Source organism: Triturus cristatus, chromosome 1_2 (assembly GCF_964204655.1).
Source record: "Triturus cristatus chromosome 1_2, aTriCri1.1, whole genome shotgun sequence".
In the NCBI taxonomy this organism is placed as follows: domain Eukaryota; kingdom Metazoa; phylum Chordata; class Amphibia; order Caudata; family Salamandridae; genus Triturus; species Triturus cristatus.
The window spans coordinates 522635612-522663178 of NC_140580.1; the positions used below are offsets into that span (position 1 = coordinate 522635612).

At 44.0% G+C, this 27567-nt stretch overlaps 1 protein-coding gene across 9 annotated transcripts in view; it reads right to left on the reverse strand.

The window, feature by feature from the left end:
* The window catches only part of CUTC (cutC copper transporter), a 227070-nt gene that overhangs the window by 80647 nt on the left and 118856 nt on the right, over positions 1-27567 (reverse strand). For all 9 annotated transcript variants that reach the window (XM_085606309.1, XM_085606310.1, XM_085606302.1 and 6 more), the window contains one exon: positions 10440-10649. In XM_085606309.1, coding sequence (XP_085462435.1) covers positions 10440-10649 — 210 coding nt within the window. The remainder of the gene's footprint in view (positions 1-10439; positions 10650-27567) is intronic.

The following is a 27567-nucleotide window of genomic DNA, read 5'->3' on the forward strand; positions in this document are numbered from 1 at the left end:
TCTCAAAGAGCAGCAAATTCAAAAAATGATTATAAGTTTCAATGAGCAGAAAAATCAGTAAGAAATCAGACAACATCCCTAGAAGCATCAGAAAGTCTCAGGACAGTTCTCTAGTTTGCCCCCAAAATCGAGGGTTTATACAGGAAATCTTCCCACTGAATATAATTAAAACCGCAGATTCATCATGGTCTGAGCAAAATAGTTACAATATCAGAAAATCAAGGCATGGTTTTATTAAACGTCATATTGCCTTACAAACTAAGCATTATCTCACTACATGAATATTGATCTACTCCATCTATGCTAATGTCATCCAGAGATGGCAAGACAAACTAGTTACAAAACAATAGCGAACTACTGAACACATTCAATAGTGAGCTAGCAGGAGAGACCCTGGGCGGTTTCGAACATTACTGAGCTTGTGTTGGAATGTTTTCCTCTAGAACAGCAAGAAAACCACAAACATATCTCTGCTTGACTGTGTGCTACAGAAATAATAGACAGTGACTATGCAGGGGGAGACACCTATTTGGAACAATATGGCTTCTACGCCCCACTGAGGTCTAGTTAGCATAAGCCACAAATAAGGCACTTTAATACATAATAAATTTGTTTCAAAAGCAATGACATCAATTCAGTGTATACATATAAAATCAAGCATAAACCCACATATTGCACATTGTTGTTTTTTTTTTTTTTAAAACACTTTCTATTGATATTTCAAGAGCATTAATAACAATCTCTGGCATTGCTTATAATGAGGATCATTCCAGAAATACATGTATATTCAGTTAACATCTGACACAGTAATACATTGATATGATCACATCTTATACCATTCCTCCGCGTTAACGCCCCATCAAAAATATCAACACCGCCATCTATCCCTCAACCGTCCCTCAACTTCTTAATCACTCATTTCTGATTCTGAGTTTTCTTTCGGGGGCTCGCATATATTCCCATGAGACCTGTTCCATCCCCTCCATATCTGAGTCCATTTTTTGGGGCATCCTCTATGTACATATACTGCCTTTTCAGCAATCATTGTGGTATCCATGTCCCTGCACCACTGGGGGAGGGTAGGGGGCTGTCCGGATCCCCATCTCTGTGCTATGTTTCGCTTTGCCATCATCATGCCTAATGTTACCCATGTTTGCGTTGTGCGGTTAAGATCTGTGGGTTCCCATATGTTAAGGAGGCATCTCCTTGGTTCTGGGAGAATCGTGATTTTCGTAACCGGAGAAAGTGTGCGCATTACCGCCCTCCAAAATTGGACAATCATGGGACACATCCATAGGGTGTGAAAGAGAGACCCCTCCTCTCCGCAGAGTCGAAGACAGAGCGGCGAGTCTGTCCGTTTGAGCTTATGTAGGAGAGTTCGGGTATAGTAAGTGCGATGTAGCATTTTTAGTTGTATCAGTTTGAGTTTTGATGGTATCGCCACCTCCCTGGGGGACATAAGGGCTTTTTGCCATTCTGTGTCGTCGAAGTCCCCTATTTCTGCCTCCCATTTAGATTTGAGGACTGCTAATGGGTCTGGCTGATTATTTATAATTTTGCGATAAGTTTGCGATATAGCTTTTTTGCTGAGATGACCCGTGAGGAGTCTATCCTCCAATGGTGAGGATTCCGCCAGTCGTGTGCCCGGTGTGATCTCAGCCATAAGTGCGTGTCTTATTTGCGTATAGCGGAATTTTTCGGTGTGTGCCAGGTCGTATGTAGTCTGTAATTGGGCAAATGTAAGTACCTCCCCCTTCTTCCAGAGGTCTCCGACTCACGAGATCCCTATCAGATCCCACTGCCGAAATCCCTTAGTGTTACGCAACATACCCAGTCGTTTCGTGTCCCACAATGGCATAGCCTGCGTTATCTTTCCTTCCCACCCCAGCGCCCGCTGTGCCTCAAACCATATTTGTATAGTGTGTGCCGTCGGGCCCCTGAGGTTGTGCCTCCAAAACTTGTTATATAGTGCCCCCATAACTCCACCCTCGCCCAGTAGGTGCCGATCCATACGGTAAGCTGGGTCGTCTCCCGATATGTGAAGCCATTGGTTTCTAACTACGAGCTGCGAGGCCCAATAGTATGTTTTTATGTTAGGGAGGGCGATGCCGCCGTCACACCAGCTTCTTGTTAATTTATATGAAGTGCTATTCGTGGTGTTTTCCCCTCCCATAATAGGTTGGTCACTTCAGCGTTTATTGCTATAAAGTATGTGTGGGGGACTGGGAAAGGCGTGCTTTGTAGTGCGTACAGGAATCGGGGGAGTGCCATCATTTTAAAGAGGGCCGCTCTTCCCAGTAGTGTCAGTGGTAAGGAACGCCAATGCTTGACGTCGCGTCGGAGCCGTAGTAGGGGCTGTGTGAGGTTCTCTTCGATGAATTGTGTTCGGTCAGCTGTGACATATATCCCTAAATATTTGAACCCTTCCTCTGCTATCTGTATCACACATCCCCTTAGAAGCCGTGGTGGGGGACCCCGGAGAACATACAGGTATGATTTTGCCCAGTTGATGGTATATCCGGAAGCCCGACCAAATGCTGTACATATGTCTAAGAGACAGTTGATCGAGCGCGCTGGGGATGCCAAGTATAACAGGATATCGTCCGCATATAGAGATATGCGGTCTTCCCAGCCCCTTACCCATTTCAGGCCACGGATAACTGGATCCTGGCGGATCCAGGCCGCCAATGGTTCCAGAACCAACGTAAAGAGAAGTGTGGAGAGAGGGCATCCCTGTCTTGTCCCCCTTCCCAACGGAAAGGTGGTCGATATATGGCCATTTACTACGACCTGCGGCAGTGGGCGTGTGTAAAGCAGTTTGATCCAGGCACATATCTTCGGTCCAAATCCCACGTGTTGAAGGACTGCAAAGAGGAAGGGCCATTCCACCAGGTCAAACACCATTCTAGCATCTAGTGATAGGATGACGGCCTCTTCCTCTATAGTGGGTTGGCGCGCAATGACCCCATGTAGTCGCCGCAGGTTCAGGGCGGTATTACGGTTTGGCATAAATCCGGATTGGTCCGGGTGTATTATGGTGGCTAGATAAGTCTGCTGCAGCCTTGTTGCCAACACTTTTGCCAAGTTCTTTGCCATATTGCACATTGTTAAGATTGCACAATTTGTATAAATGCAGAAACTCTCCAAAACAGGCACAAAGACAATCAGTTCTACATTAAGTACTGAGTGAAGGAAGATTCACATAGGGGATAAAGTACCCCCTGCAGTACATTAGAAGTGTATTACTAGTAAATGTGGAGTGTTGCGAACATATAGAGGAACAAGGCTAAAGTCATGTTCCCTTTTAAAGTCATGGAACTCCGAAGTGGTCTACAATATCTTTATAATGTACAGCAGGGGGCCACTTTACTACTTAATATATATAGCATAACCCTTCCCACAAACAAATTAAATCCTTGGTGTGGTGCTTTTCATACGAAAGAGCAAGGATGTTTGTAAGCATGAAGAATAAAATTAGAATCTCCAGGGGGGAATTAAACACACCAAAAAGTAGTAAGATATTTGTTGCAAAAAGATACCAGAATCAGTTTGCAAGTCAGATTATAAAAAATGCTTTAGCTCAGAATGTGTGAAACATGCATAGAGATTTTTTTCCTATAAATACCTAAAGGGTGGTACAAACAAGCATGTTGCCATAAATACCTGTATGCTTACCTCTGTTCATCTAGAAAAACAGAGCAGAAGAAGGAAAAGCCAAATTTCGTTTTTTAAAGTGCGACTTCAATTATGCTCAGTGACCTGCTTTTCACCTTGGCTGTCGGTTCTGGAAGAAGGCACTGTGATGTCACAAGTCACCTGTAATAAGTTATTACAGATGAGCCTCTACGTCATTTCTTTATTACAGGACGACTAGGGATGTCAGAAGTCTTGTATTAAGGATTAAGAGAAGGGTTTTTATGCAGGGACTGCAAGATCCCACGCATTATATTATTATTATTGCTAGCAGGGATAGTTCTAAGTGGGGAAAAAAAAAACACTACAAAGATAGGGACGGTCACGTTGGTGTCACTGGAGTGCTAAAGAGAAGTCTATGGAATAAATGCGGTTCTCAATAGGGAGATTTGGCTGTATCTGGAATGAAAGAATGAAATGAATCCCAACCAGTAGAGATGTTAGTATAAATAAGTCAGTACCTCACTAAAAAGGCAGTTACTTTCAAAGTTCAGAATTTCTGCGGTAGCGTTTCCTCTTCCAAACTCTATTTCTAACTGGACATGTTTTTACAAATTACTTCAACTACCTTAAGTTTCTAGTTATTTTTCTTTTTTAAGTTTCAGTCAGATGATATCCTCTCGACCAGATTCTCACACTCGGGCTGCTGTCTTCTGAATGTACTTTTGTTCACACATTACTCTGCGGTACTTTTGCACACAAGCCTGACTCGGAAGAATGATGCGCGCGCTTTGTTCTGCCGGCTCAAGCACCGACATTATCCGACAGAAGCAATGCAGTTTGTCACCTTCACATTTGCCTCTTTTTACCACATAGTGGCTGTAGCAGGCACACAATGTAGGTAAGCCCCTCGGCTCATCATCAGTTGGAATGCTAGTAATTAGTGGTAACTTTAAGAAACCTAATTTCCTTTAGACTTCAAGGCAAATATCGAATCTGCTGCCAAACCCTCATACTCGGTAACCCTCTTCAAGAGGCTGGACATGTTACATATGAATCTGTGAACCACACAAACCTGCAGGCGAGAAAGGCAATGTGCTCTTCTGTCATGAGAATCTTGCAGACAGGCATGAATTCAGCGAGTAGGAAGCAGTATGAATAGGTGGCCGAACAACAACACAGGTCAGTGTAATAGATTTTTTTGTGTAGCTAAGCGAAATCAATGCGGATGCATCAGGGCATATGAACACAGCCCATAGATCATGGTGGTCCTATGCTTTAAAGAAATTCGAAAAGGGGCTTTACCGTGTCCTGTCAAAATTCTGCAGCAAATCTGAGTAGTTTGTAGTGTGAGAGTGTTCACTTGAGGTGTGCTAGTTGACTGCCGTATTCCATCGGGGCATGATCATTCTAGATTGCATGCAGGGACGGTTTGTCTCACTACTTAGTTCATACAGTCAAAGTAGCCTTCCAGGTTGGAGATTCGGGACAATGGGACCATGGTTCTGGCCCTGCCACCAGAGTCGGGGTCGGGGGGTGGACGTCGCCAATGGCGAATGAGGCTTTGATGCAGAACGATTCTGCGACATGATGTGGCAATTCATGTTGTACAAGCTTCTTCAATAATGGCTAACAACCTTTCTTTCCTTATGAATGGAGGACTAGCCTTGGTTTTTTTTTCTATCGCATGTTGAGTTGTAATGGTAGGGGTTTGCATAACTGGGTCTGTTGGTTTGCACAGTGATCATTTGCCGGGGTATGTTATAATCGGGTTTGTTTACAAAGGCATGGTATTTTGCATGTGGGGTCATGTTTTGTTGGGTAGTCTCTCCACATTAGTAGTAAGGGGGGATGTGGTTGGGTTGTGGGACCTGACAACAAGAGCTCTGTTGGATTCCCAGTGTGGTATACTGTGGATACGCTGCATATCCGGGGTGAGGGGAGGGGTTGTTTTTTGATCCCATTGTTTGGGGTTGATTGTTGATTTTCATCACGGCGTTGGATTCTTGACAGTGCACATGTTCTCCTGTCTTGTGGCTTTGGATGTGGAATCTCTGGGGGCCAGGATCAGCGGTGGGGCCAAGGTCGGGAGCTCGCTATGCCTATGGGTGATCAAATTAATATTATTAAGTGGAATGTCCGTGAGCTACAAGGGTACTCCAAGCGTTACAGGGTCCACTCGTTTCTTAGGCACCATAAGATTCAAATTGCTTGTCTCCAGAAGTCACATCTCATGGGAAACACAGAAGCTAAACAACAAATGGATGGGTCAGTTATTCTCGGCCTCTTACTTCTCCTACTTTACGGGGGCGGCCATCTGGGTGGCTATTGGGGTCCCCTTTAAGCACACCTATAGCGAAGCGGATGTGGAAGGACGCTATGACCTGTTGCAGGGCACTTTGATGATAAGGAGTTCACAATCCTAAACTCGTATGCATCCAATGTTGATTACTGTTTTTTCTTTGAAGGGATGTATGATATGTTGATGGGCAGTGTAGGTGCACCCATAATCTGGGCGGGAGAGTTTAATTGCATCTTAGAAGGGGCGGACAACTTCTATTCGCCCACAGGTGGCACTTAACTGCTAATGGTGGATTCACTGAGAAGGGTGATGCATAATCTGGGTCTACTGGATGGTTGGCGCACACCGCACCCGAGTGTTCGTGAATACCCCTGTCACTCCCAGTCTTACAATACCAACAGTCGTTTTGACTGTTTCCTGGTGGTAGGTCTGGATCATTCCAGGCTAGACGCGGTGAAACATTTGATTAGGTTTCTATCAGATCGTGCCCCAACACTGCTGACACTGGCCTGAGGTGAGAAGCCGAGAGGCTTCAGGTCATAAAGTATGCCTTCTGATCTCCTTACAGATGTAACTTGCAGGGCGGACTTGTAGACTGCTCTGGAGATTTACCTAACTGCGAATTGGGGGGACCATGGCCACTAGAGCGGTTGAGTGGGTGGCGCTAAAAGCGGTAGTTATAGAAGAATGCATTGGGACAGTCTGTGAAGTTTGCAAGCAACTCATAGTGGACCTAAAAACACATGAGGGCCGGTTAGCCGACTGACAGAAACAGGAGGTGCACTCGGGAGAAGTGTGTACAACGACTTTAGCAGTACATAGAGAACTGCAGTCACTCTGGGACACACTGGATAAAACTGCCTTTAAACCCTTCTGTCGGTTGTTACATAAATACACATAACATAACACGTGTATTTGTAAAGCGCACGTTCACCACTACGGGTATCTTGGCGCTGAATAACAGATGTTTATTGTTACCCAACTCAATGGTACTCATTTTATCGACCTCAGATGGATGAAAGGCTGAGTGGACCCGCCGGGATTTGAACCTGTGACCATGAGGTCGAACACAGGCCCCTGCAGCAGACGCATTAGTCCACTGAGCCACCAGACCCGACATAGAGAAGGTGATACATTTGGTAAGCTTCTGGCATGTCTCCTAAGGCGAAAACAGAGATACCCCCCATTTTACACATAAGGAACATGCAGGGTCAGTTACAGACCCAGAGACGGGACATTCTTTCGGCCCTCCTGGAACACTTCAAGTTGGTGTACCAGGCGGCCCTACCAGGCTCTGAGAGAGAGACAGATGGGTTCTTGGAAAGGTTGGAGGCTTCCCCAGTTGCGAAGGAAGGTAATGCAGAAAATAGGGGAGGATCTCTCCTTGGAAGAGGTGGGTGCCACAGTGAAGGCACTGAACAGATCCAAGGCCCCGGGCGGAGAAGTGTTCCCGGCGGAGTTTTATCACACCTATTCTTCTGTCCTCAAGGAGAAACTGTTGGAGGTCTTTCTGGAGGCGAAGGAGAAACATCTTCTCCCACCGTCTATGCTAGAGGGGATAGTGTGTTTGATGCTGAAACCTGGGGAAGACTCAGCTGATTCTCTGTATATAGGTCCCTCACCATGCTGAATACAGATCTTAAGATACTGCGCAAAATATTAGCAACAAGACTGCGGGGGGTGGTCCGGGAGCTGGCCCACGAGCTTTATGCGGGCACGTAGCACTACTCATAATTTAGGTCGCTGGCCCATGTACTGCAGGATACCTTGGACGAATAGAGGGAGATGGCCTGGGTTCCCTCAATCTCGAAAAGGCATTCAATAGGGTGGAATAGGGTTATTTAATGGCGGTGCTGCGGGGCATGGAGTTTGGCAGTAATTTCTGTTCTTGGGTACAACTCCTGTATGCAGAGCCATCTATACATCTTAGGGAGGGTGGTGAGATTTCTGAGGCTTGGATGAAAGGGTTAGCTGCCAGGGATGCCCCCTTTCTTTTTGTGCTGGCAGTTGAACCCCTCGCACTGCTGTTACGTATCGATCTGGAACCTTGGGGGGTCAGGGTGGGTTATACACCGATGAAATACTGGTGTATGTCCTGGGGAGTCTGTCCCACTTCTGTTACGGCTACTGGGTTCCTTCGGTGCGGTTTTGGGCCTTATGATCAATGCCCGCAAACCTCTCCAGTTCTACTTAGGTGGACTGATTGGGAAACAGTCGGGCCATCTGCCGGATATGGGGGTCTGTTAGGAACTGGAGGGTTTTCGGTATCTGGGGATTTGGGTCATGCACATTGAGGCCCAGCATCAATGCAACAACGTGGGTAGGTTTTTGACAGGTTTGGAGAACTCGATTAAACTGTGGAATAGGTTACCTCTCTCTGTAGAGGGAAGGGTGGGCGTAGCGTTTTCCTTCCACGCTGCTTGCACCTTGCTCAAAATTCCCTTTTCCCGCTGAGGGACCGGTTCCTCCGCAAGCTGGATAGTCTGTTAGTGTCTCTCCCGTGGATGGGTAAGCGGAGCAGGGTGTCGCTGGCAACGCTCAAGGAGGACTTGGGAGTATGGTGGATTGGCTGTCCCAGATATACAGTTCTACTATTATGCTGCACACCTATAACATGCCACTAGATGGTTCACAGTTTGATAATTGGGAGAAACGGCTGTTGGGGATCGAGATAGGAGGCAACACTTTGCCACAGTTGTTGATGCGCTGGGGAAAGTCAGAGCATCCAGTCCGGTAACTAATTAAAACCACAGCGGAACTCCAGGGGGTTCTCTGTAGGGTTCTCTTCAGCAGGGAGTAACGGTTGTGGGATCTTGCTCCCCTTAGGAACATAGACATGTCTATGGAACAATGGAGAACGGGAGGCTGTCAGGTGTTATATACCCCGGAGATACCGTTATCACTTTCCAGGACATTTAGGACTCGTTTGAGGTTGGATCGGCCCACTTCTTACACTATGCTAAGCTGGAGAGTGTAGTGAGTGAGCTCTGGACAGATTTCCACGCACCACTGCACCCTTGGGGGTGCCTGATGGTCTCATTGGGAGCGGGGAGGGACGCCACTTAATTACTCTCTTTTGCAAAGTTCTTAGGAGAGACATATGTCATCGACAATTTCCAGCATGTGGGGCCTGGGGAAGAGATTTTGGAAAAGCCCATATCAGATTTGGATTAGGTGAGTGCCTCGGGTTGGTGCGCACTGTTATCATGTAATAATAGATTCAAGCTACCCCAGTTTCATCTTTTGCATCGTACCTATGTCACACCCTATAACTTGAAAAAATAGATCCCACTAGAGGAACTAAGTGAGCGCATTGTGGGAAGACAGGTGCCACTTTCTTGCACTTAACTTGGGAATGCGCAAAGGTATAGGATTATTGGGGACAAGTAGTGACACGCATAGAGACGGCCACTGGGCTTAGAAACCCTTTAGTGCCATTGCTGTGCTTGTTGGGCATGGTGGTTTGACCAAAGGAGCACAAAATTCCTTACACACTTGCCTAGTTGCCCTTTTTATTGGCAAAAAAATGTGTGGCAATTGGGTGGCTGGGCACTAGAGTCCTGCGGCTGGATCATCGACCGCTGGACCTATGGAATGGGGAGTGGCAGAAGAACACCACATGACAGTGTCACATATCGATGAGGGGGCGGCTGATGAGGTAATGTTATGCGCCCAATTGCTGAGACTGTTCCAGGATGACAGTGATTCGGGCTCTGAGGGCAGTTCTGAAGCAGAGGGCCGATTGTATAAACGGATATCACTCACTAATTTTATGATGACCAAGTGTGTAAATGTTGTATTTTGTTTATATGATGATTGGCTCGTAGTTTTGATTCCATTCTCAAATTGCATTGATCATTGTCTGGGCTGACACTCGATGACTGTATAATGATCATGTTTTGTCACCGTCTTTGATGTGTAACTGTTGGGAGAAAATGTGTGGCGCTCCAATCTTACACTGTATGTTCCTTATTCTTTTCAGTTTTATTGAAATTAATAAAATATAGTTAAAAAAACCCATAATATATCAAATGTTTAAAATATCAGTGACATGCATAGTCCATGCTCAGCTTTTACACATGCTGTCTTTAGACAGCATTTCTAGGCCAAAGCTTACCTAGGTCCAAAGTTAATCACAATTTCAATGCTGCTCTTGGTTAGCAATTCAATGCCATAGTTTCCCAGCAGCATCTTGCATATGTTTCTCTCATCTATGTACATTATGTCTCAAGTGAACTAGACAAAAAAACTTGTGAAGGTATGCAGCACATGAAGAGAACAACATTTAAAATAACAGAGAGAATTTAATTTCTTAAAATTATAATAAATGTTGTGCTTCAACATTATTATCTTGTTGGTAAATCATGATGAGATATTTCTCATTTCCAAGCGGTCATGTCTTGTCTCTCTCGTCTTTTGTACTAGCCCTCTCACCCACTTTTTTCTAGTTTTTCCAAACTTTTCAAGCACTGGATTGTATAGCGGTTTCAAGTAGTGCCCTTACCAAGCAGTTCCATACAGAGCTCTGCATCTACGCGGCCATCTTCAGTTAAGGCTCCAAAGACCAAACCATCAGCACCATGAATCTTTGCAAGTCGAATTTCTACCTTCATCACTTCCACCTCACGGTCTGAATACAGAAAATCCCCTCCACGTGGACGAATCATTACAAACACAGGGATCTGGACATACTGCTTGATCACCTGAAGAACCCCTACCAGGATGAGAGAGTAAAAGACAGCATGTAAGATCATGACACACATTAGATTCACAGCAACTTTTCAAATTACAAGGAACATTTATCCAACATAATGGATTAAAGCATTAACAAGTAACAAAATTAATAGTTTGCCAGTACAAAAGTATGATATTCACAAACATAAGGGTCTTAGAACATTACTTAGAGTTTTGGCAGATGGGTTACTCCATCACAAATGTGATAGATATCCCACCCGCACTATAACAAGTGCATTATATCCTATGGCACTTGCATTCAGGCGGACAGGCTATCCCTCATGATTGTGACCATTCCGCCAAATTGTAAATCAGGCCCATAATAAGGAATCAAGACCTACTGCATTATGAGCAATCTCGTCTGTCCCCATGTGATGTTTGTGACTCTGCCCCTGTATTCAACATGCCTAAATTGAAGATCTATGCACTGTGTGTACACTCCGATCCCATTTTTTTCTTTTTTCTTTTATTTAATTGCCATTTTCAAAACAATAAAAATACCATACCATACAACAAGCCAGCAAAATGTGATCGATGTAGGAGCTGAAAAATCACAGTCTTACAAATACACAGTTCTCATTAGTGACATATGCTTCATCAGCCCATCCCCAACAAATCAATCATGCATCATTCACCTAGACAGTTATGTATAATAACAATTACAACGACATTAGGAGCAGACATCATTCAATACCTCAGAGGGGGCCAAGTATGCAACCCGTGCAATCCCTTCCCATCTTCGTCTCATGGAAGCTACGCCTCATGGGCAGGGTTTGGGGGCGCCGGGGGGGCAAAGCCACAGCTCGGCAGTGCCACACTTTGAGTGTCTACCATGGCTACTTCAACAGTCGACTCCTGCTGTCTTTGGAGCCATGCCAGAAATGGTTCCCATATGTCGCGGGGTCTGGAATAGAGTGGCATCAATTCCCAGAATACACCCAATTGTGTGTGCCCATACGTGACATCCCGATTCCAGTCTTTAATGGCAGGCACCCGTCTCCTGCCCCAATGGATCGCAATTTGCCTTTTTGCGAACAGTAGCAGGAGTGCATGCAGCTTTCGCAACTTGGGCGGTGTATCTTTGACATATCCTAAGTGTCCGAGAACAGGGGAAGGGGCCAGTGATACATTCAGGATAGAATTTATTGAATCTAAGACTAACACCCAGAACCTGGCAATTTTGGTGCAGTCCCATGCTATATGTAAAAATGCAGCTGAGGTGTATCCGCAACGTCAGCAGTTATCATTCTCGCAGATACCCATGCAGTAGAGTATAACTTTTGTTCTATAAAATCTATGCAAATACTTAAAATGAATCAGCCTCAGTTTGTAGTTTGGTGAGAGTTCGGTTAGTTGCCCACAGCAGAAGTCCCACTGCGCGTCAGTCAAAGGTGTCTCAAGGTCTGCATTCCAGTTGCTGAGGGATAGAGGTACCACCAATGGGGCAGCGTTTTGTATGCGTGTATACAGGCGCGTAATGAGTTTGCGAGGAGACGGGGTTTTCAATAAGTTTTCCAATGCCGGTAGCTGCGGCGGCACCTTTGGGAAACCATCCCATAGGGAACGGCATGCCGCACGCACTCAGTGATACAAAAATATTTCCGCAAATGTCACCGTCTGACCCTCAGTCGCCTCAGGAGGGGGTCTGAACTCGTCCCCAGAATATAAATCAGCAAAAGTTTGAAGGTTCATCTTCTGAGCCTGTGACCTACTAATACTGTCTCGTATGCAAGGCAGCATTGGATTATGCATCAGGGGGAATCGAGGGGGCAAATAGCACCAGCATTCTTGCACTTTTGCGCAGCTCCTCCCACGCCCAACACAGTGTTCCAGCAGAGTCTATGTCTCCTCAGGGATGACAGGCGTTCTGGTATAGTGCCACTTTAAGTGGAACGGGGGCCATAGCAGCAGTTTCCACCGCCACGTGCGGCTGAAAGGGGGTGGGGTGTGCCCAGTAATGTAAAAAGTGTGCCTGAGCACAGAGCACATAAAGCTGCATGTCTGGAGCACCCAGTCTGCCCTGCCTCAGCGGGAGGGTCAGCAGGTCCCAGGAGGTTCTGGCTTGACCACCCACCCATGCCAAGGAGACTAGCAGAGACTTCAGGGAGTTCAAAAACTGCCGAGTGAGGGGAATCGGAATATTGACGAATAAATACAGGAATTTTGGTAATATTACCATTTTGGCCAGAGCGATCCTGCCAGCCAGCGACAGCGGCAATCTAGACCACACTTTAACTTTATCTTCCAGCCATGTGATCGCTCGACCAAAGTTTAATCTCACCACATTCTGCGTGTCTCGACTTATACAAATCCCTAGGTATTTGACATTATCAGCCTCTCATCTCAAGGGGAATTCCGATGTCACCTGGGGGGTACAATCTGTCAGCGGAAAGACCACCGACTTGGCCCAGTTAATAAAAACACCAGACAGTCCGCCAAAACGGATGAATTCTGTCAAAAGAGGATCTAGGTTCTCTCCTGAGTTAGTAATGTAAAGGGTGACAACATCTGCATATAATGAAATAAGTAGGCTTACTCTAATCCCATGTTAAATCTGTACTTGCTATCCCTTGATACTTACCAACAAACGCTGGCGATCAAAGCTTTTTTATCCTGGTTACTCGGTTTTTAAATGGACTACTGAAGTCTGTAAGAAATATATCTACAACTGATTTTCCACAGATAAGTTGAGCCATTGTTGTATTTGGAAAATCAAGCCCCACGGGTCTTTTTGCTCTTAGTGCTTCACTGCTTTTGAGTCCTTGGTGCCTTGGGTCATGAGTTAAAATGCAAAGCCTTTTGGTTCCTCCACTTTTCATATGGTCTGAAAATCCTTTATCAAATGTACACTTGATGAAGGAGATGAATGGCTGACTGGAATCTGCATGACAGATCAGGTTGACGGAGGCCTAATGGCTAGAGAGGTTGACCTCGAAGCTGGGGAACCAGGTTCCCTTCTTGGCAGGGATGCTCAACATCCTGTGATTCTAGGCAAATCACTTCCTGTGCCTGACAAAATGAATGCGTCCTCATGTAACGCAACTGGTGCTATGTAAAGCGCTCTGATACCCGATACCGGGTCAAATTTGCGCTATATAAAACTCCGTAAAAAAAAAAAAAAAAAGGAGAGCACATGTTGAAACAATAGAATGCACCAGTGTCAGATTGGGCCCAAATTTTTGCAAAGACTCATTCAAGTGGTATCAATGCATGGAACTGTTCCAGTTGGAAGTTTCTGTGTCTTTGGTACAGGAGATAACTCTAATTTGTTGCAGAGATTTGGTCGTCAAAGCAAAATCAGCATTTTAGGTCTGAGATGATCCCCAACCAGCACATTTGTAACAGAAAATACCTCCCAAAGCAACCATGAACTAGCATTGATATATATATTCAGTGCCCCAGAATTATAAGTATGCTGTGTTTGATGGTGAGTGAGGTGGGGAAGGGTGGAAAGAAGATGAGACTGTGACAATATATCAATAAGATTATTATATTGACCTTGAAGTCCAATCAGGAAGGAGCTGTAGTGTGCTGTTCTCTCTATTGTTGACCATATCCTCGTCACTCCTTATGTCTGGTTTGTTCAGTGGTAGTACCCTTGTCTAACCTTTCCTCTTATCTGCAAGTGAGTAACACTGCTGTCTTGGGAACAGTTTAAAAATATGTCAGAGGTAGTTAGTGGTCTTCTCTTCAGTGTCCTGCTTGGGACATTGTTAAAATGTTACGTTATGTGTTTGACAGAGTTATTATGACTGGCCAACAAATTTCACTGCTATGGTGATAGTGGCAATGTCTTGAGGACCTGAGGGCCAATGTTGACTTCATGTTTCCCCTTTCTTGTCTCCAGTTGGACCTGTTAAAATAGCACAATACGAGCTATTCAGGACGTTTATCGTAACGCCTTCTGTTACTACAGTTTTTATGTTTTAAAATAGACTTCAACTACCTGCCTCACTAGAGGAGCTGTGAACCAGTAAGGGTAGGCCTGGTTCATGCAAACTGGATGTACTTTTTTTTCAAGGGTGTGGTATCGTAAAAGATAGAGTGTATTAGCTAGCAACAGAGAGTATTTTCATCCCTCAGTGACTGATGGGAAAATATGATTGATGTGAACAGATCTACCCTTGAGGAGTGTAGGTGGGAACACATCTAAGGTATTTCAGTTGCCGCCTTTGGTATCAAATTCAGTATAGTGAGGACGTTAAAAGAAAAAAAAGAGTAAGTTGGTGGCATGGCTACACTGCATTATACATCATATTGGTGGCAGCCATCCAAACCTGTGGTGACAAAGACATTTTTTACATCAAACCCTATTTACTTTAGTGGGCACTGCCCTCCAGTGTGCCTGTGAGTATGCTGGTGCATGAGCCCGTATTAAGCACAATGACCTTTTAAATTTCTTTAAAAGCACCAAGGTGGAGAAAAGAAAACCTGACTGGTAAACAAAGAAAGGTTTGCTAGATTCCCTTCTGTATTATCACAAACACACACAATTAGAAGCAGAGACAGCATAGTCCAACACACCATACTTGAAACAGCTCAACACAGGTGTCCCGCCTTCCACCAATGTGGTATCTATTAGAAGCCCCTCAATGCCCCCTCTCCTTATTTTAAATGCCAGAACTTGGGCCAAAAGTAGTGCATACGCAGCACCTGTCTATCCTAGCAGGGTAATTCTCAGGTGACATGTTGGTTGAGGAGTGCCCAAATACGATTCTTCGAATATCTTGGTAATTTTCAAGACAAGGCAGCAGAGCACCAACTTTAAAATATTAAACTTGCAGTGTGCTTCAGCACATCCATTTATGGGATCAACCCATAGGCCCTTGCTTTCCACCCCAGCTGCCGGCCAATAGAGCCTCCATATTGGGTGTACCACTGAATTGCAGCAGTATTTCAATTTGTTAATAGTTTGCACAAGTAGATGCATCAATGCTCATGATACAGGGGGACTTCACTGTGAGTACTGGAAGTAGTATGCAAACCGGTATCTCCTTGGACTGAATTCACAATGCTTACGTATCTTTTGTGGTGGTATGTGTCTTGAATGATGTGCAAGGAGAACTAGAAAGAAAAAAAGGGCTTCAAACCGAATGAATGGGGTTTTGCAAGAAATAACTAAGATGGGTAGAGGGTGCCTCATTTTTTTTTTCTAGACCCCCAAATTTCGTCCTGCATAACTTAAAAAACGTGATGTCAGGTGGGAATAGTAAATAAAAATAAACCCAAACAATGAGGAATATGAGGCAGTATTTCAAAGTACACTGTAAATAAATTTTAAAAAAAGACATCACAAACTGGGACTGCAGTAATTTCCCTAGAGCAATTCAAGCCAATTTCATACACTAAAAGGGCCTGTGATAACTGAAAACCTACAGAGATTATACAAGATAACAATGGATATATTTGGGAAGCTTGGTCAGGCAAGATGGCCAATTAGATACAAAACACAAGGTCTCCACCTACATGCTTTAGGTGTTAACTGCAAATTCTTGACATGCTGATCCTGTGAGGCGAAAGGTTGCCACATAGATGATCCAAGGCACCAGTGAAATGAGTTGAGAAGAGACAAGTGCTGTGCCCGTGAGGCCTTCAGAACTAAAAACAGCCAGTGGTGAAATTTTCATGGCCTAATTTGTTCTGGAAACAGCAGAACGGCGATCCAATCACTGTTTGGGGGAGAAGGGATCTTGCTCCCTGCACTGGGTGCAACCAAAGGCCATGGTGGATGCCTGACAGAGACTTACAGTGAGAGGAGTTTTGCTCCAACAATGAATGGGAGAATGCCGCCAGGGTTAAGAATGGCACGGAATCCTGGAGAAGCAGGTTGCTATGGGACTAAATGACAGAGCTGAGCTTGATGATATCAGGCAATTACTTCAAAGCTGTGCGGGATCGATCTGGCTTTCTGGGTCCTTATTGTCAAAAGTAGTGCCAATAAAAAAAGACTGACTGAACCAAAAGTGAACAGTGTGTTCGAGAAACTGTAAGCCCAAGTGTTAGAAGCAGGTGAGGGCTTGGCCTGAGGCTTCTAGGGTTGACTCAATGGTGATGCTGAGGTTGAGAATAGCAAAACATCCTGGAGAAGCAGACTACTGGGGGTCTGAAAGTAACGGAGCTGTGCTCAACTGAAGCAGGCAATGGCATTGAAGTTGTGCTGGATGAATCTGGAGTTCTGGATCCTCATCTTCAAAAGCAGTGAGAATTAAACATTGATGGAACCAACAATGGTGTCAATCAACAGTGTGTGTTTGAGATGCAGGAGGCCCAAATGGTATAAGCAGGTGAGCGCAGGACCACAGACTACCAGGGGTGACTTAGTGGTGAAAACCACACGAGCCCCACAACAACTAAGACACTGCTAATACTTGAGTCACAGAGTACAGAAGTAAACTGGCTGTCTCTCTTCTTAATGCGTGGGGCTTTGAAGGAGGCTAATCCCTTGATGACAAAAAGTCCATCACAAAAATGAACACTGTGCATCATATAGTGTTTAGCTAGAGATTACATTATTTTACTTACATATATAGCAGATCTTGTTCAAGTGAACCAGGAAAATGTTAACAAACGCCAAGAAGCGGGACTGCTGACTTCTCATATGATTGCAGAGTATTTTCTTCTTTCGTCTGAATTATCTCACCCAACCTTGAGAGGCAAAACAGATCCAAAGGCTCTCTAAAGAATAAACCTAAACCACGTTGGCCGCAAGCACTGCAACTGAATGCATCAAAATCAATAGGTGAATTGTTGCTGACAATATGTAGACTTGGGTCGCTGCTTCTGATGTCATGACAGATTGCCCATTGCCACCCTAACAAACTAGATGCTATCCTGTTAGGATCAAACAGCCCTTGTGTTGCAAATTGATTTTGTAGCCAGAAATCTCAGCCTCCTCCCAACAGACAAAGATATCCAAATGGGTACTGAGACGAAATCAGTTCTGGCCCTGTTGAGACCCGTCATACAACAACGTCAGGAACAATTTGCAGACCTCGGGGACCGTGTTTGATTCTTGGAATACAAAGGACTGTTCCAAAGAAGCAATGCAAGGACTGTTTGAGGTTCCGGAGAGGATTGAAGTACCTAGCATGGAATTATACCTTGAGGAATGGATTAGGGCGCAGGTAGCACAAAGTGAACTCTCTAAATTATTTTCTGATGAAAGAGCCCATAGAGTCCAATGGCGGCCTGCTTACTTTATTATACAGTGAGACAGTAATGGCCCATACTTAGTGCAAAAGAACAAAGTATTTTGTTTTCTGATTTTAACTGTGTGACACGGCAACAGCAAAATTCACTTCTTGATATAAAACGTGCTCTAAGCTTTCTGGGTCCGAAGGTTATATTACTAGTCCTGACTAAAGTTTCTTCATGAAAAAGGCTCTCATTTCATTACAAAACCTGGTGTGTCTGGGTCGATAGACAGAGAGGTGACTGCAGTACACAAGCCAAACAAGATGCCTTAAAGTATGGCATAGCTGCAAGAGAAGGCAAAACCAACTGAGAAAAGAGACTAAATAGAAAGGGCACCTTGTAGAATTTCACCCCAAACAAAGATCTCACAGATTCCCAAGATTCTGAAGCCAAGACCTTGAGATCTACTTGTGAGGGAGAAGACGTGGATCCAAACACTGATCCAAATCCACAAGACACCAATATGACTGCTGACAACAGGATGCAATTTGAACTCACTATGTTTTTTGCAACCTTTGTGTACAAGCTTTTGGGCTTGTTTGAGCTTCTTGTTGCTTTGGTTATATTACTATGCCAAATTGTGAGCTGCAGTCTCACCGTAGACCAATAGTGCACAGTAGCAGTATAGTGTGAGTATGATAACACAAATTGACAAAGAAAATGGGAATGTGATTGCGGACCAGTCCAAAAGAAGAATTCCTCAACATAGCCACCACTACATTGCACACACTGTTCTATGAGTGATCTATGGATGCTTTTTATGTAGACTCATGTTTTGCAAGGTGCGGTTAGTCCATACCATGCCTTGGTAAAGTTCATTAATGGTTTATTGTTAAAGGCCACACCGACACCTACAGGCTGTAATGCCATTTTAAGCTTACATTCTAGCGTAAGAACATAACACAATAAATCCACTTCCACCCAATCAGGATGGGCAATGCACGGGCCAGGGACTTTAGTGGGCATATACATATGATACTAATCAAATGTAAATGCCTATGAAACGTGAAATAAATGTATATCATGGAATGTAAGGGGAATGGGAAACCACTCAAGAGATAGAAAAGTCACGGCTATTTAAACATATGTGTTATGAACAATACCTGTCTCGTGTAAACATGGCCTGCCTTCTTGAAACTCACTTGTTGGGACTGGAAGGCAGTAGTAGGATAGAAAACAAAATATACTGCAGTAATAGCTGAAGTTTTTGACACATTTATGCGGACAAGAGATGCCATTTTATTATCAGGGGACTTGTTTGCTGGTGACGGACTACAAACATTTCAAAGTTTGTAACAAACGTATCCCATCACGCAGGGCAATTTTGAATCCTAGGTTCATAAATAAGCCTATTGAAGGGAACCTGAGTATACAAATCTGGGGCTCGAAGAACATGTCGTTCTGGCTCTGGTCTGCACAAAGGTGGTAGCAGGAAAACAGTGTCTCTCTTATATTAAACTCAGTTAAATTAAACTCAAATCTCGACAGAGGCTTGGGTAGCGGTCACAGACAACCTGACTGAAAGACATTGGTAACTGGCACCAGGACAGCCTAAATTGGTGTCCAGGAATGAAGATTTAAATTGATTAAGTATAACATATTGCTGCCACACATTGCAGTTGCTTAGTCAATAGCCCAGAATTTTGCTGGTGCTTGCCCAAGATGCCAAGCAAGAGGTGCAGATTTAATTTGTATGCAATACACATGTCCATCTGCATCACACGTCGGTCTAAGGTTGCTGAATTGATTGAACACCTGACGGAATACAATTGTACACAAATCCAGAGCTTCCTTGTTAGGCTTACTGGTTTGAATTAAAAAAAAAAAACTTGAATGCAGTTTTACTGACCTGGCCCCAATATTGACCGAAGGACAGCTAGCTTATGTTGGGGAAATCTGAGGATGCCCCACAGGTGACATTGCTGGACATGGACAGAATAAACTGCCAGGGACTTTATATACTACATAAACAACTGTGTCCCTCCAACAAACTTGCACTTATATGTGCCTTCTGATATTGATAGTCTCATGTTGTATCCACACTTTCGGACACAAACTGCTAAAATGGTTATTTGAATGTGACCATAGTTATACTTTATTACCTTTGTAGATCATAAGGAGTGCCTGTGCTAATCTTTCTCAATGTTGATGGATTTTATTGTTTCCCTGTTTCTATGTCAAATTCGTAGTAAATGACATGTATCCTCATATTGTGTGACAACACGGATTACTGCCCATGTTAGAGGGTCTTAAATGGTATAGCTTGGAATACTTGCATCTGTAGGAAAGCTTATTTTAACAATCTACCTACTGAGCAGCTCGGTTGGGCTCAATATATGAAAAGCATTGGCAAAGCTACTAGATCGTGCCTTCATATTAAGAACATTCAGTTGTTGGCTTTGACATTGTTTTCCTGTGAAGTATTAATAAAGAAATGTAAAAATGTAAAGGGAAATGCTTGCCAAAGCCTAATTTACTTTCCACTAGATTCAGTCATTTGGCCCCTAAATGTGAGCATTGGAAGGCTACAAATCAGTCAGTCAAATGTCTTATAAAGAGCCTATGCTCCAGGGGATAAACATAGGAAGAGGAAGGCAAGCCACCAAATGAGAAGCAAGCAAATGAGAGTGATAATAAAGCCAAGCACTGGCCGTACTGTAAGCCCAGGGTAAGTTCGCAATAGGTCTGTAGCAATAAGACAGCTTGAGCTGTCTGGTAAGCTAGACCTAAAAAATGAAAAGAAAACATATTTACGAAATGGATGCAATTCAAGGGAAATTAATTAATGACAGCAGCAGCAAAAGGAAACTACTTCTGTAGTGCCTAGAAGCTAGAAGGCACTATCTATAGGTAGTTTCTGAAAGGGAAATAGTTGGCAGGCAGGTCGGTGAGTTGAGCTGGACTGCAGATAACCGTTTTCCTTAGTTTAGACAGTTTCTCAGCATTTACGCCTGCTTACTGTGCATTTGATGTAAAGGTTTTGCTGGGTAGTTTGTCTGTGCAACTACTATGTACCTGTGAGCTCAGGAAGAATATTTTCCAGGAGCAGCAAGTGCTAAGTCATCGTGAGATATCATGCATGCATGGAATGCAGGATGAGCTGAAGGCTAGATGAACACAGCTTGGCTAAGGGCAGTTGAGGAGGGAAGAGCTGAGCAAGACAGCAAACAGAGATTGAGCCTGAAGGCTGGAAGAAGCTGTGAACAGATGCCCACAAGAACCTTCATGGAGGTAGTCTCAAGACAGAGGTTAATTTGAACAATCTTTTCCAGGATCTTTCTCCTGCCAGTAACGAGAAATGTCCCAGATGTCTGTTTCCCTCACCAGGATCTCAATCAGCATTCAATAAAACAATGTGCCATTGCAAGGTGAAACGTGGACCTCTCACCCTAGCATAACTACCAACCAAGATAGGAAGGACAGAACACGTCAGAAAATGACTGTTGTCAGGAGGAGACTGTAAACCACTGAGTTCCCAAACACCTATAACAGGTATAGAAAATGGGATGGTTCTACTGAAAAAATACATGTAGTGTCTTCTACAGAGTACTAACTGGTTTTATAGGGAACGGCTCTGGGTCATGAGTTGTTAAAAATCAATGAGTGCCACACCTGCTACAACATGTAAGCTAATGGATGAATTTGATTCATTAAACAGAGACAAGAAGCCATAAAACAAAAGTATTAGCTAGGCTCAGCTTATCCTCGGTGAACCAAGAGATTGAGAACCCCTTTCCTAATTACTCTTGTTGGATTGCAGACCCAGGAGACTGTACAAAGGGTATAATCACAGCACCCCTTCTCAGGAGTCACAGTTTGCACCTACGCAACAAAAATGAAAGAATATAAGTGCCTGCTGCTGCATTTCACTTAAATCTTAAGGAAACAATTATCCATGACGTATTTGCCTCTGAGTAAACCAAAACCATACAGAATAAGTGTATAAGCCCACTGATTTGATTAAAGTAGTCAATACAATATTTACACATCTTCTTTCGACAGATTAAAAAGTCTACAACCTCATCTGATAGATCAGACCAGTCAAAGTGTGTTACTGACAGACAGCAGACACTGTGAGGAGCCCTAGCTATCCTATAAAAAACAAAAACAAAGGCTAATGTGACATCTTACTGTGAGGTGTGGTGGTTCTACAGTGGAATGTAGGGTGATTCCACACTGGGATGCATGTTTTTGTACCGGCAATCACTCGGAGTCAGTTAGACTTATTTTGCAGGTGGGTGAGGAGTGAATATTAAAGCTAAAGACATAAACTTAACTCAGGTGTTCAGCTTCTCTTTTACACTGGCTACAAGAGTTCTACACCCCAACACACCAGTGGGATAAGCGTTCAGTTTGCAGGAAGGTTTGGATGCACAGTATGCGCCACTAAAAGAGGCATATCAGAGTGAAGAAGATGAGTGAAAGTACTCCAGGCGTTAAGGGGGCAGCAGTGTAGTGAGGAATATTTAAATGTTCATCATATGTCTTCATTGTTTCACCACCCACTGTCTCAATCTGTGTTTCTAGGAATAGGAGGCAGGGAACCCAACCAGGTAACATCATTGTGTCATGGTCATAGCATCACCCTTCCCAAGAAGCAAGGAAGTTGACTGGGCAAAAGAGCGACCTTGACACGCAGTGTGTGGGACATCATATGTCATCAGGTGTCTGCATCTGTAAGCTCAACAGTCATCTGAAAGGACTGTGAAAGGTGGGTTTGTCTGGTTCAGCAGACGAATGATTGGTAGAAATTGTCACATTCAAACTGTAGCAGACTGAAGCTACTTAAATGGTGGCGCTCCACTTTAAAAGTATGCAACACTCATCTGGCAGTTTATGAAAGCATTCTCACTTTATCGGTACGGTGAGAGGATTTCGGACGAGCTGTCGAGGGAACTTGGCCACGTTGCTTGTAGAAGTATCTTCCTGAAGTGCTCACCTTTCTTTGCCAGTACAGAGTACGGTGACAGGAGCACCCTTGATAGTGATTCACTGTGATCAAGTGACTGGGATGTGCATATCTGACTCTACTTGTGCTCCAATGCATAGCAGTAATGTGCACACCTATTTTTCTGGGTGTTACTTTCAATTAGTCAGGAACAAACACATTTTATTTTCAGAGCTCTAATATGTTCTCGGAAATCTTTGATGCAATTTAGAGGTGCTTAGTTATTTTGTAAAGGTCATCACTGAAACTTTACGAATGTGCAAAACGCCATTCTCCCACAGTTCTTCCTTAGTCCTTCACCCTTGAGGTAAAAAAAAAAAAGGCAAGCGTTTGTGGGATGAAAATTCGCTTCTTTTACATTGTCTTGAGGCGAGGCAAAAGGACAGGAAATACTGTACTTCTTACCAGACAGAGCAAGAGGCTGCGAGGGGGGTGAATGTATATGACAAGATCAGTATTATATCAGAGCAATATCATTTTGGGTGAAATGTTCAAAATGAATGATAGTAAAAGAGTTTTTCACAGCACTACGGAAGTTGGCTGGAAATTCTTGAGACTTAACAGATGGGAGGATAAGTAATACATCTTTAAGTTAATTGAAGGTGAAAGGAGATTATGAGAAGTGTGGTTGAAGGACGAAACCTCTCTGAGTGTAGTTCTGTAGGTAGCCAAAAATGTGGAGCACAAGATGTAGGGCACTGAAAAGGGAAACAAGTTTAAATGGCAGTTTTTCTGGTATGGACAAGTAGGACATATGGAGGAAAAGTAGGATATATGGAGCACAGTAGAGAGTATCAGGATTGGAAGGTCGTGTGCAGTGAGTGTGGTTAAAAGGAGTTTCTAACAAGCAAAGAAAACCGAAGGCATCAGAGGTCTGTGATGAGAATGTTTTGCCATTGTGTGACAGGGGCAAGGGAATCTCTTCTGCAAGAGTGGAATTAGATGGCATGGAATAGGTGATGATGTTTGACTCTTCTATATGTTTGACGATCATTCTTGAAGTAGTATATAAAGAAGATTCTGAAAAGGAGGTCAAGTTACAGTAAGATGGAGGGCATTTTCAATGCAAGGTTGTAAGGATAAACGGATGCTCAGGATAGGATGGATATATATGTCAGTCAAGTTTTTTGACTGACTGACTGATATGTCAGTCAAGGGCAAAACCATCTTGAACAGGCCTAATCAGAAACATTTGGGGATGTGTCTGGATCCCAACATGAAACCATAGGTCCAAGGTCATGAATTGGAGTAAATTGAATTGTAGGTCAACATGGCAGTTGTGTTGTCTGTTCTCACGAGAATTTTCCAGTGTTCAACGAGGGGAAGAAACGCATTGAGGGCTAGCTGGGGAAAACGTCAGACACATCCATTTCTTATCAACACTGTATGACATAACCATACCTCTGATGCAAGGTCACAACATTAATCAAATTATCCGTTCCTACCAGCTCCCCCTGCACAGAGCAATGCAGCATTAGTGGCCTGCAGTGTCAGCTGTGCTCCGTCAGCGGATCAACAGGAAGGTGCTAGGTGGGCATGACGTTTGCTTCCAGTGGGTCCTGGGGATATCTGACCTGTGAGCCTGTACGGGCGTATTCAAAAGAAATTATCAAAGGGGGCCCCATATGTCTCGGGGTCTGAACGTTGGGCGGGGGACTATTATGGTGTATATGTGGAAATATGGATTTTTCTGATCAGTTATGTCCCCTATCTTGGACCCCAACGGTTTCATGTATGAATCACAAGTACATGTATGTTCCCTCCAGTTCCAGTTATGAAGACGCAAACACATGTGCGTCCACCGCCAACATGTCCTCTTTCAGATCCGCCATGAATAGGCCGGATATTCCATTCCTAAGTATGAAAGGCCACCGGCTTTATATGGTTCACTTATGCCATTTTACAGTCCAGGCAAGTAGGCCCTGATTCTGTCATCAAGCTTTTCTTGCCTTCTGCCTCTGAAAGCTCCAGTCTGAGCCTGCATCTGTGACCATGAACTTTGTCTCATTCCCTGCGCGGCTCACGAAGCCTGACATCAGCCTGTTGCCTGCCAAAAACTGTATTTCACCTTCGAAATTATCTGCTCCGTTCCCTGCCCAATGCATTCCTGTCTAGTAGTTTAAGTAAACATTCTTCCAGCTACCGAGCAAAGGCCCGGCTTCTCTGTCTTTATGCAAGTAATTCATAGCCCTATTATTATGGAAGATTTCCGCCCTCGCATCTAGTGTAGACACTTAGACGCTTGTACACGCACTAACAGTCAGTATAGTCAGTATAGAATAAGATTCTACTCTAAGAGACCTCTCTTTTGGATAACATAGTTCTTTAAACATAGGATGTTAGATATGATTTGGGATTAGGTTGACTTGACCCTCCAGACTTCTGTCGCCACATGTAGAGCTAAATGTCAAGTCCCCTTCACCCCCTAGTTGCACGTCAATCACACGTCATGCTGCTGCGCGCGCATTTCTGCCAAGTATTTCTGCTGACATTGCGAAATTCTTTCATGTAACCACCCTATTATGACATCACATCTGATGACGTTCTTTAATCACACCCAGTTACGCCTACTTTTTGCTACGCATGAATGTATTATCCACACTATCAATTGTTACGCCTCTTGCATTTGCTTCACTGTAAATGCCTATTGTATAAAAGTGATTAATTATCAATAAAGTATGTACTTCACTTCCTGAACCTTCGTGGTGATGGAACTTGGAGCAACCGATTCGAATCGTCCATTGGAATAAAGCCCATTCCGAACCTCTAATACCACGGATTCTGCCTCTTATTTACTGAGCTATTTTTATTATGTTTCTGTATCAAATTAAGTCCCGGTAATTAAATTATTTACCACATGAATGGCGCCCGAACAGGGACACTTTCTCATCTCACGCGCCGGCGGTGCGTTGCAGGCCCGGTCTCCTGCCACAGCTGGACGGACAACAACGCGTACCAGCAGGATTTCCTGTATCTCCCTCCGGTCAAGCGGGGGCGACTGAGGCTGCGATCAACACCCAGACGAGGCGGTGAGAAGTGCGAAGTATCCCGACCAGAGCCTAGCTGAGAGAGCAAGATCCGAGGTATACAGAGGCCCACCAAGTTCCCGAAGTGTCCGAAGTGTTCGAGTCGAGTCCAGTCCGGTTCAAGTTCAGTTCAGTTTCCGAGGCCTTCCGTTCCGAGCTACCCGGTGAGTACCATTACTGGGGAGGCGTTCTGACGTGCACATAGGTTGTGCCGGTCAAGACGGGTTTGGGTACACAAATCCGGTCTGCACTGTTTCAGCAGTATATCTGTACTGTTTAGCAGTATATCTAGTATATCAAGTATATAAATTCAGAGAAATCAGAATAATCCAGATAATGCAGAGTATTATGTTTAGTGATTAAGTTTTCCTTAGATCGTCATCATTATTGTTGCTCAGTTAAATGTTAAATGTTAAATGTTTTAAATACGTTCTGCATATTGTGGTATGAATGACTGTTCATTATTGTGTTTATTTGTATTAAGTTTGTTCAAGATCAAGTATCAGATCAGTTCTCAATATGCCGCTCTTTTCGAAATTAAGACAGATCACAACAAGAAAAGGGGTACTCGAAGAAGCTGTTCCTATTCCTCCTAGGGACACTCCAGGGTACTTCATGTATCATAAACATGGCTTAGACGCTATATTATTTCTTGATTTATGGGTAGACTACACCAAGGAATTACCAGAAAGTCAGAGGTGGCCCGCAGCTGGGACCTGGGATGCAGAGTGCATCATGAAAGTAGAGGAAGAGTTATGGAAAAGGAAAGTCAGACAGTCACAGAAAGACGCCGTTGAGTTATGGCGTAAAGAATCTCATAGACGTACAGAAAAAGCACTCTGACAGGAAGAGAAATATAAAGAGAATTCAAATAAAGTCCGAGAAAATCTATTAATTGAAGAAGGTACACGAGTGAAATCAGAACAAGTAGACAGACAAAGAAATGCCCTTATGAATGGTATGTATCCCCTCCTGGCCGAGGGATTACCTAAGGCTACTCCGGAAATACCAAAAGACTTGCCACCCCCATTGTTTCCAATAAAAATACATCCTAAGGGGCATCCTAGAACCGCAGAAGATGTTTTTCTTTCCTCATATTTAGATGACGCAGCTCCCGAGTACGCTAATCCCGCCCCACATAGACCGCCTGCCAGGGAGGTTCAACGCCAAGATCCAGTATCTGTATCTCTACAGCAACAAATCCTGACACAAGTTCCGGCAAGCACATCTGTTTCTACATCTGTTCCTACAGCTACTTCTATAGCTGTGTCCACACCTATAGTTGCTGTATCGCGTTCAACGAATCCTTTCACGCCCGATACCCCAGATGGGGCTACGGGAGGTGCTACCAACATTTTTTCTACGCCACCCAGAGTAAATAAACTTACCTTTCAAGAATCAGCACATTCACGTACCCCCAAACTCATAAATGCCCGCACGCTTAAGGAACTTCTTATAGATTGTAGATATGACCCTGTGCCCGGCAAAGAGGACGAAATGATCATGGCATCATTACGTATCAGACGAGCCGCGGTGTATCTAGGGAAGATACCAGGAATGACTGTGCATCTAGATAATATATATCATTTTGTCCAAACAGGGCGAGATTCTGAATGTATTAACAGAGCTATGGAATACCAGAAAGTGGAGATACAGGGGGAACTGTTACGTTTCCTCATAAATTGTGTGATCAGAAATCAAGACCGACCGGGGGTAGACCCGGAAGCGAT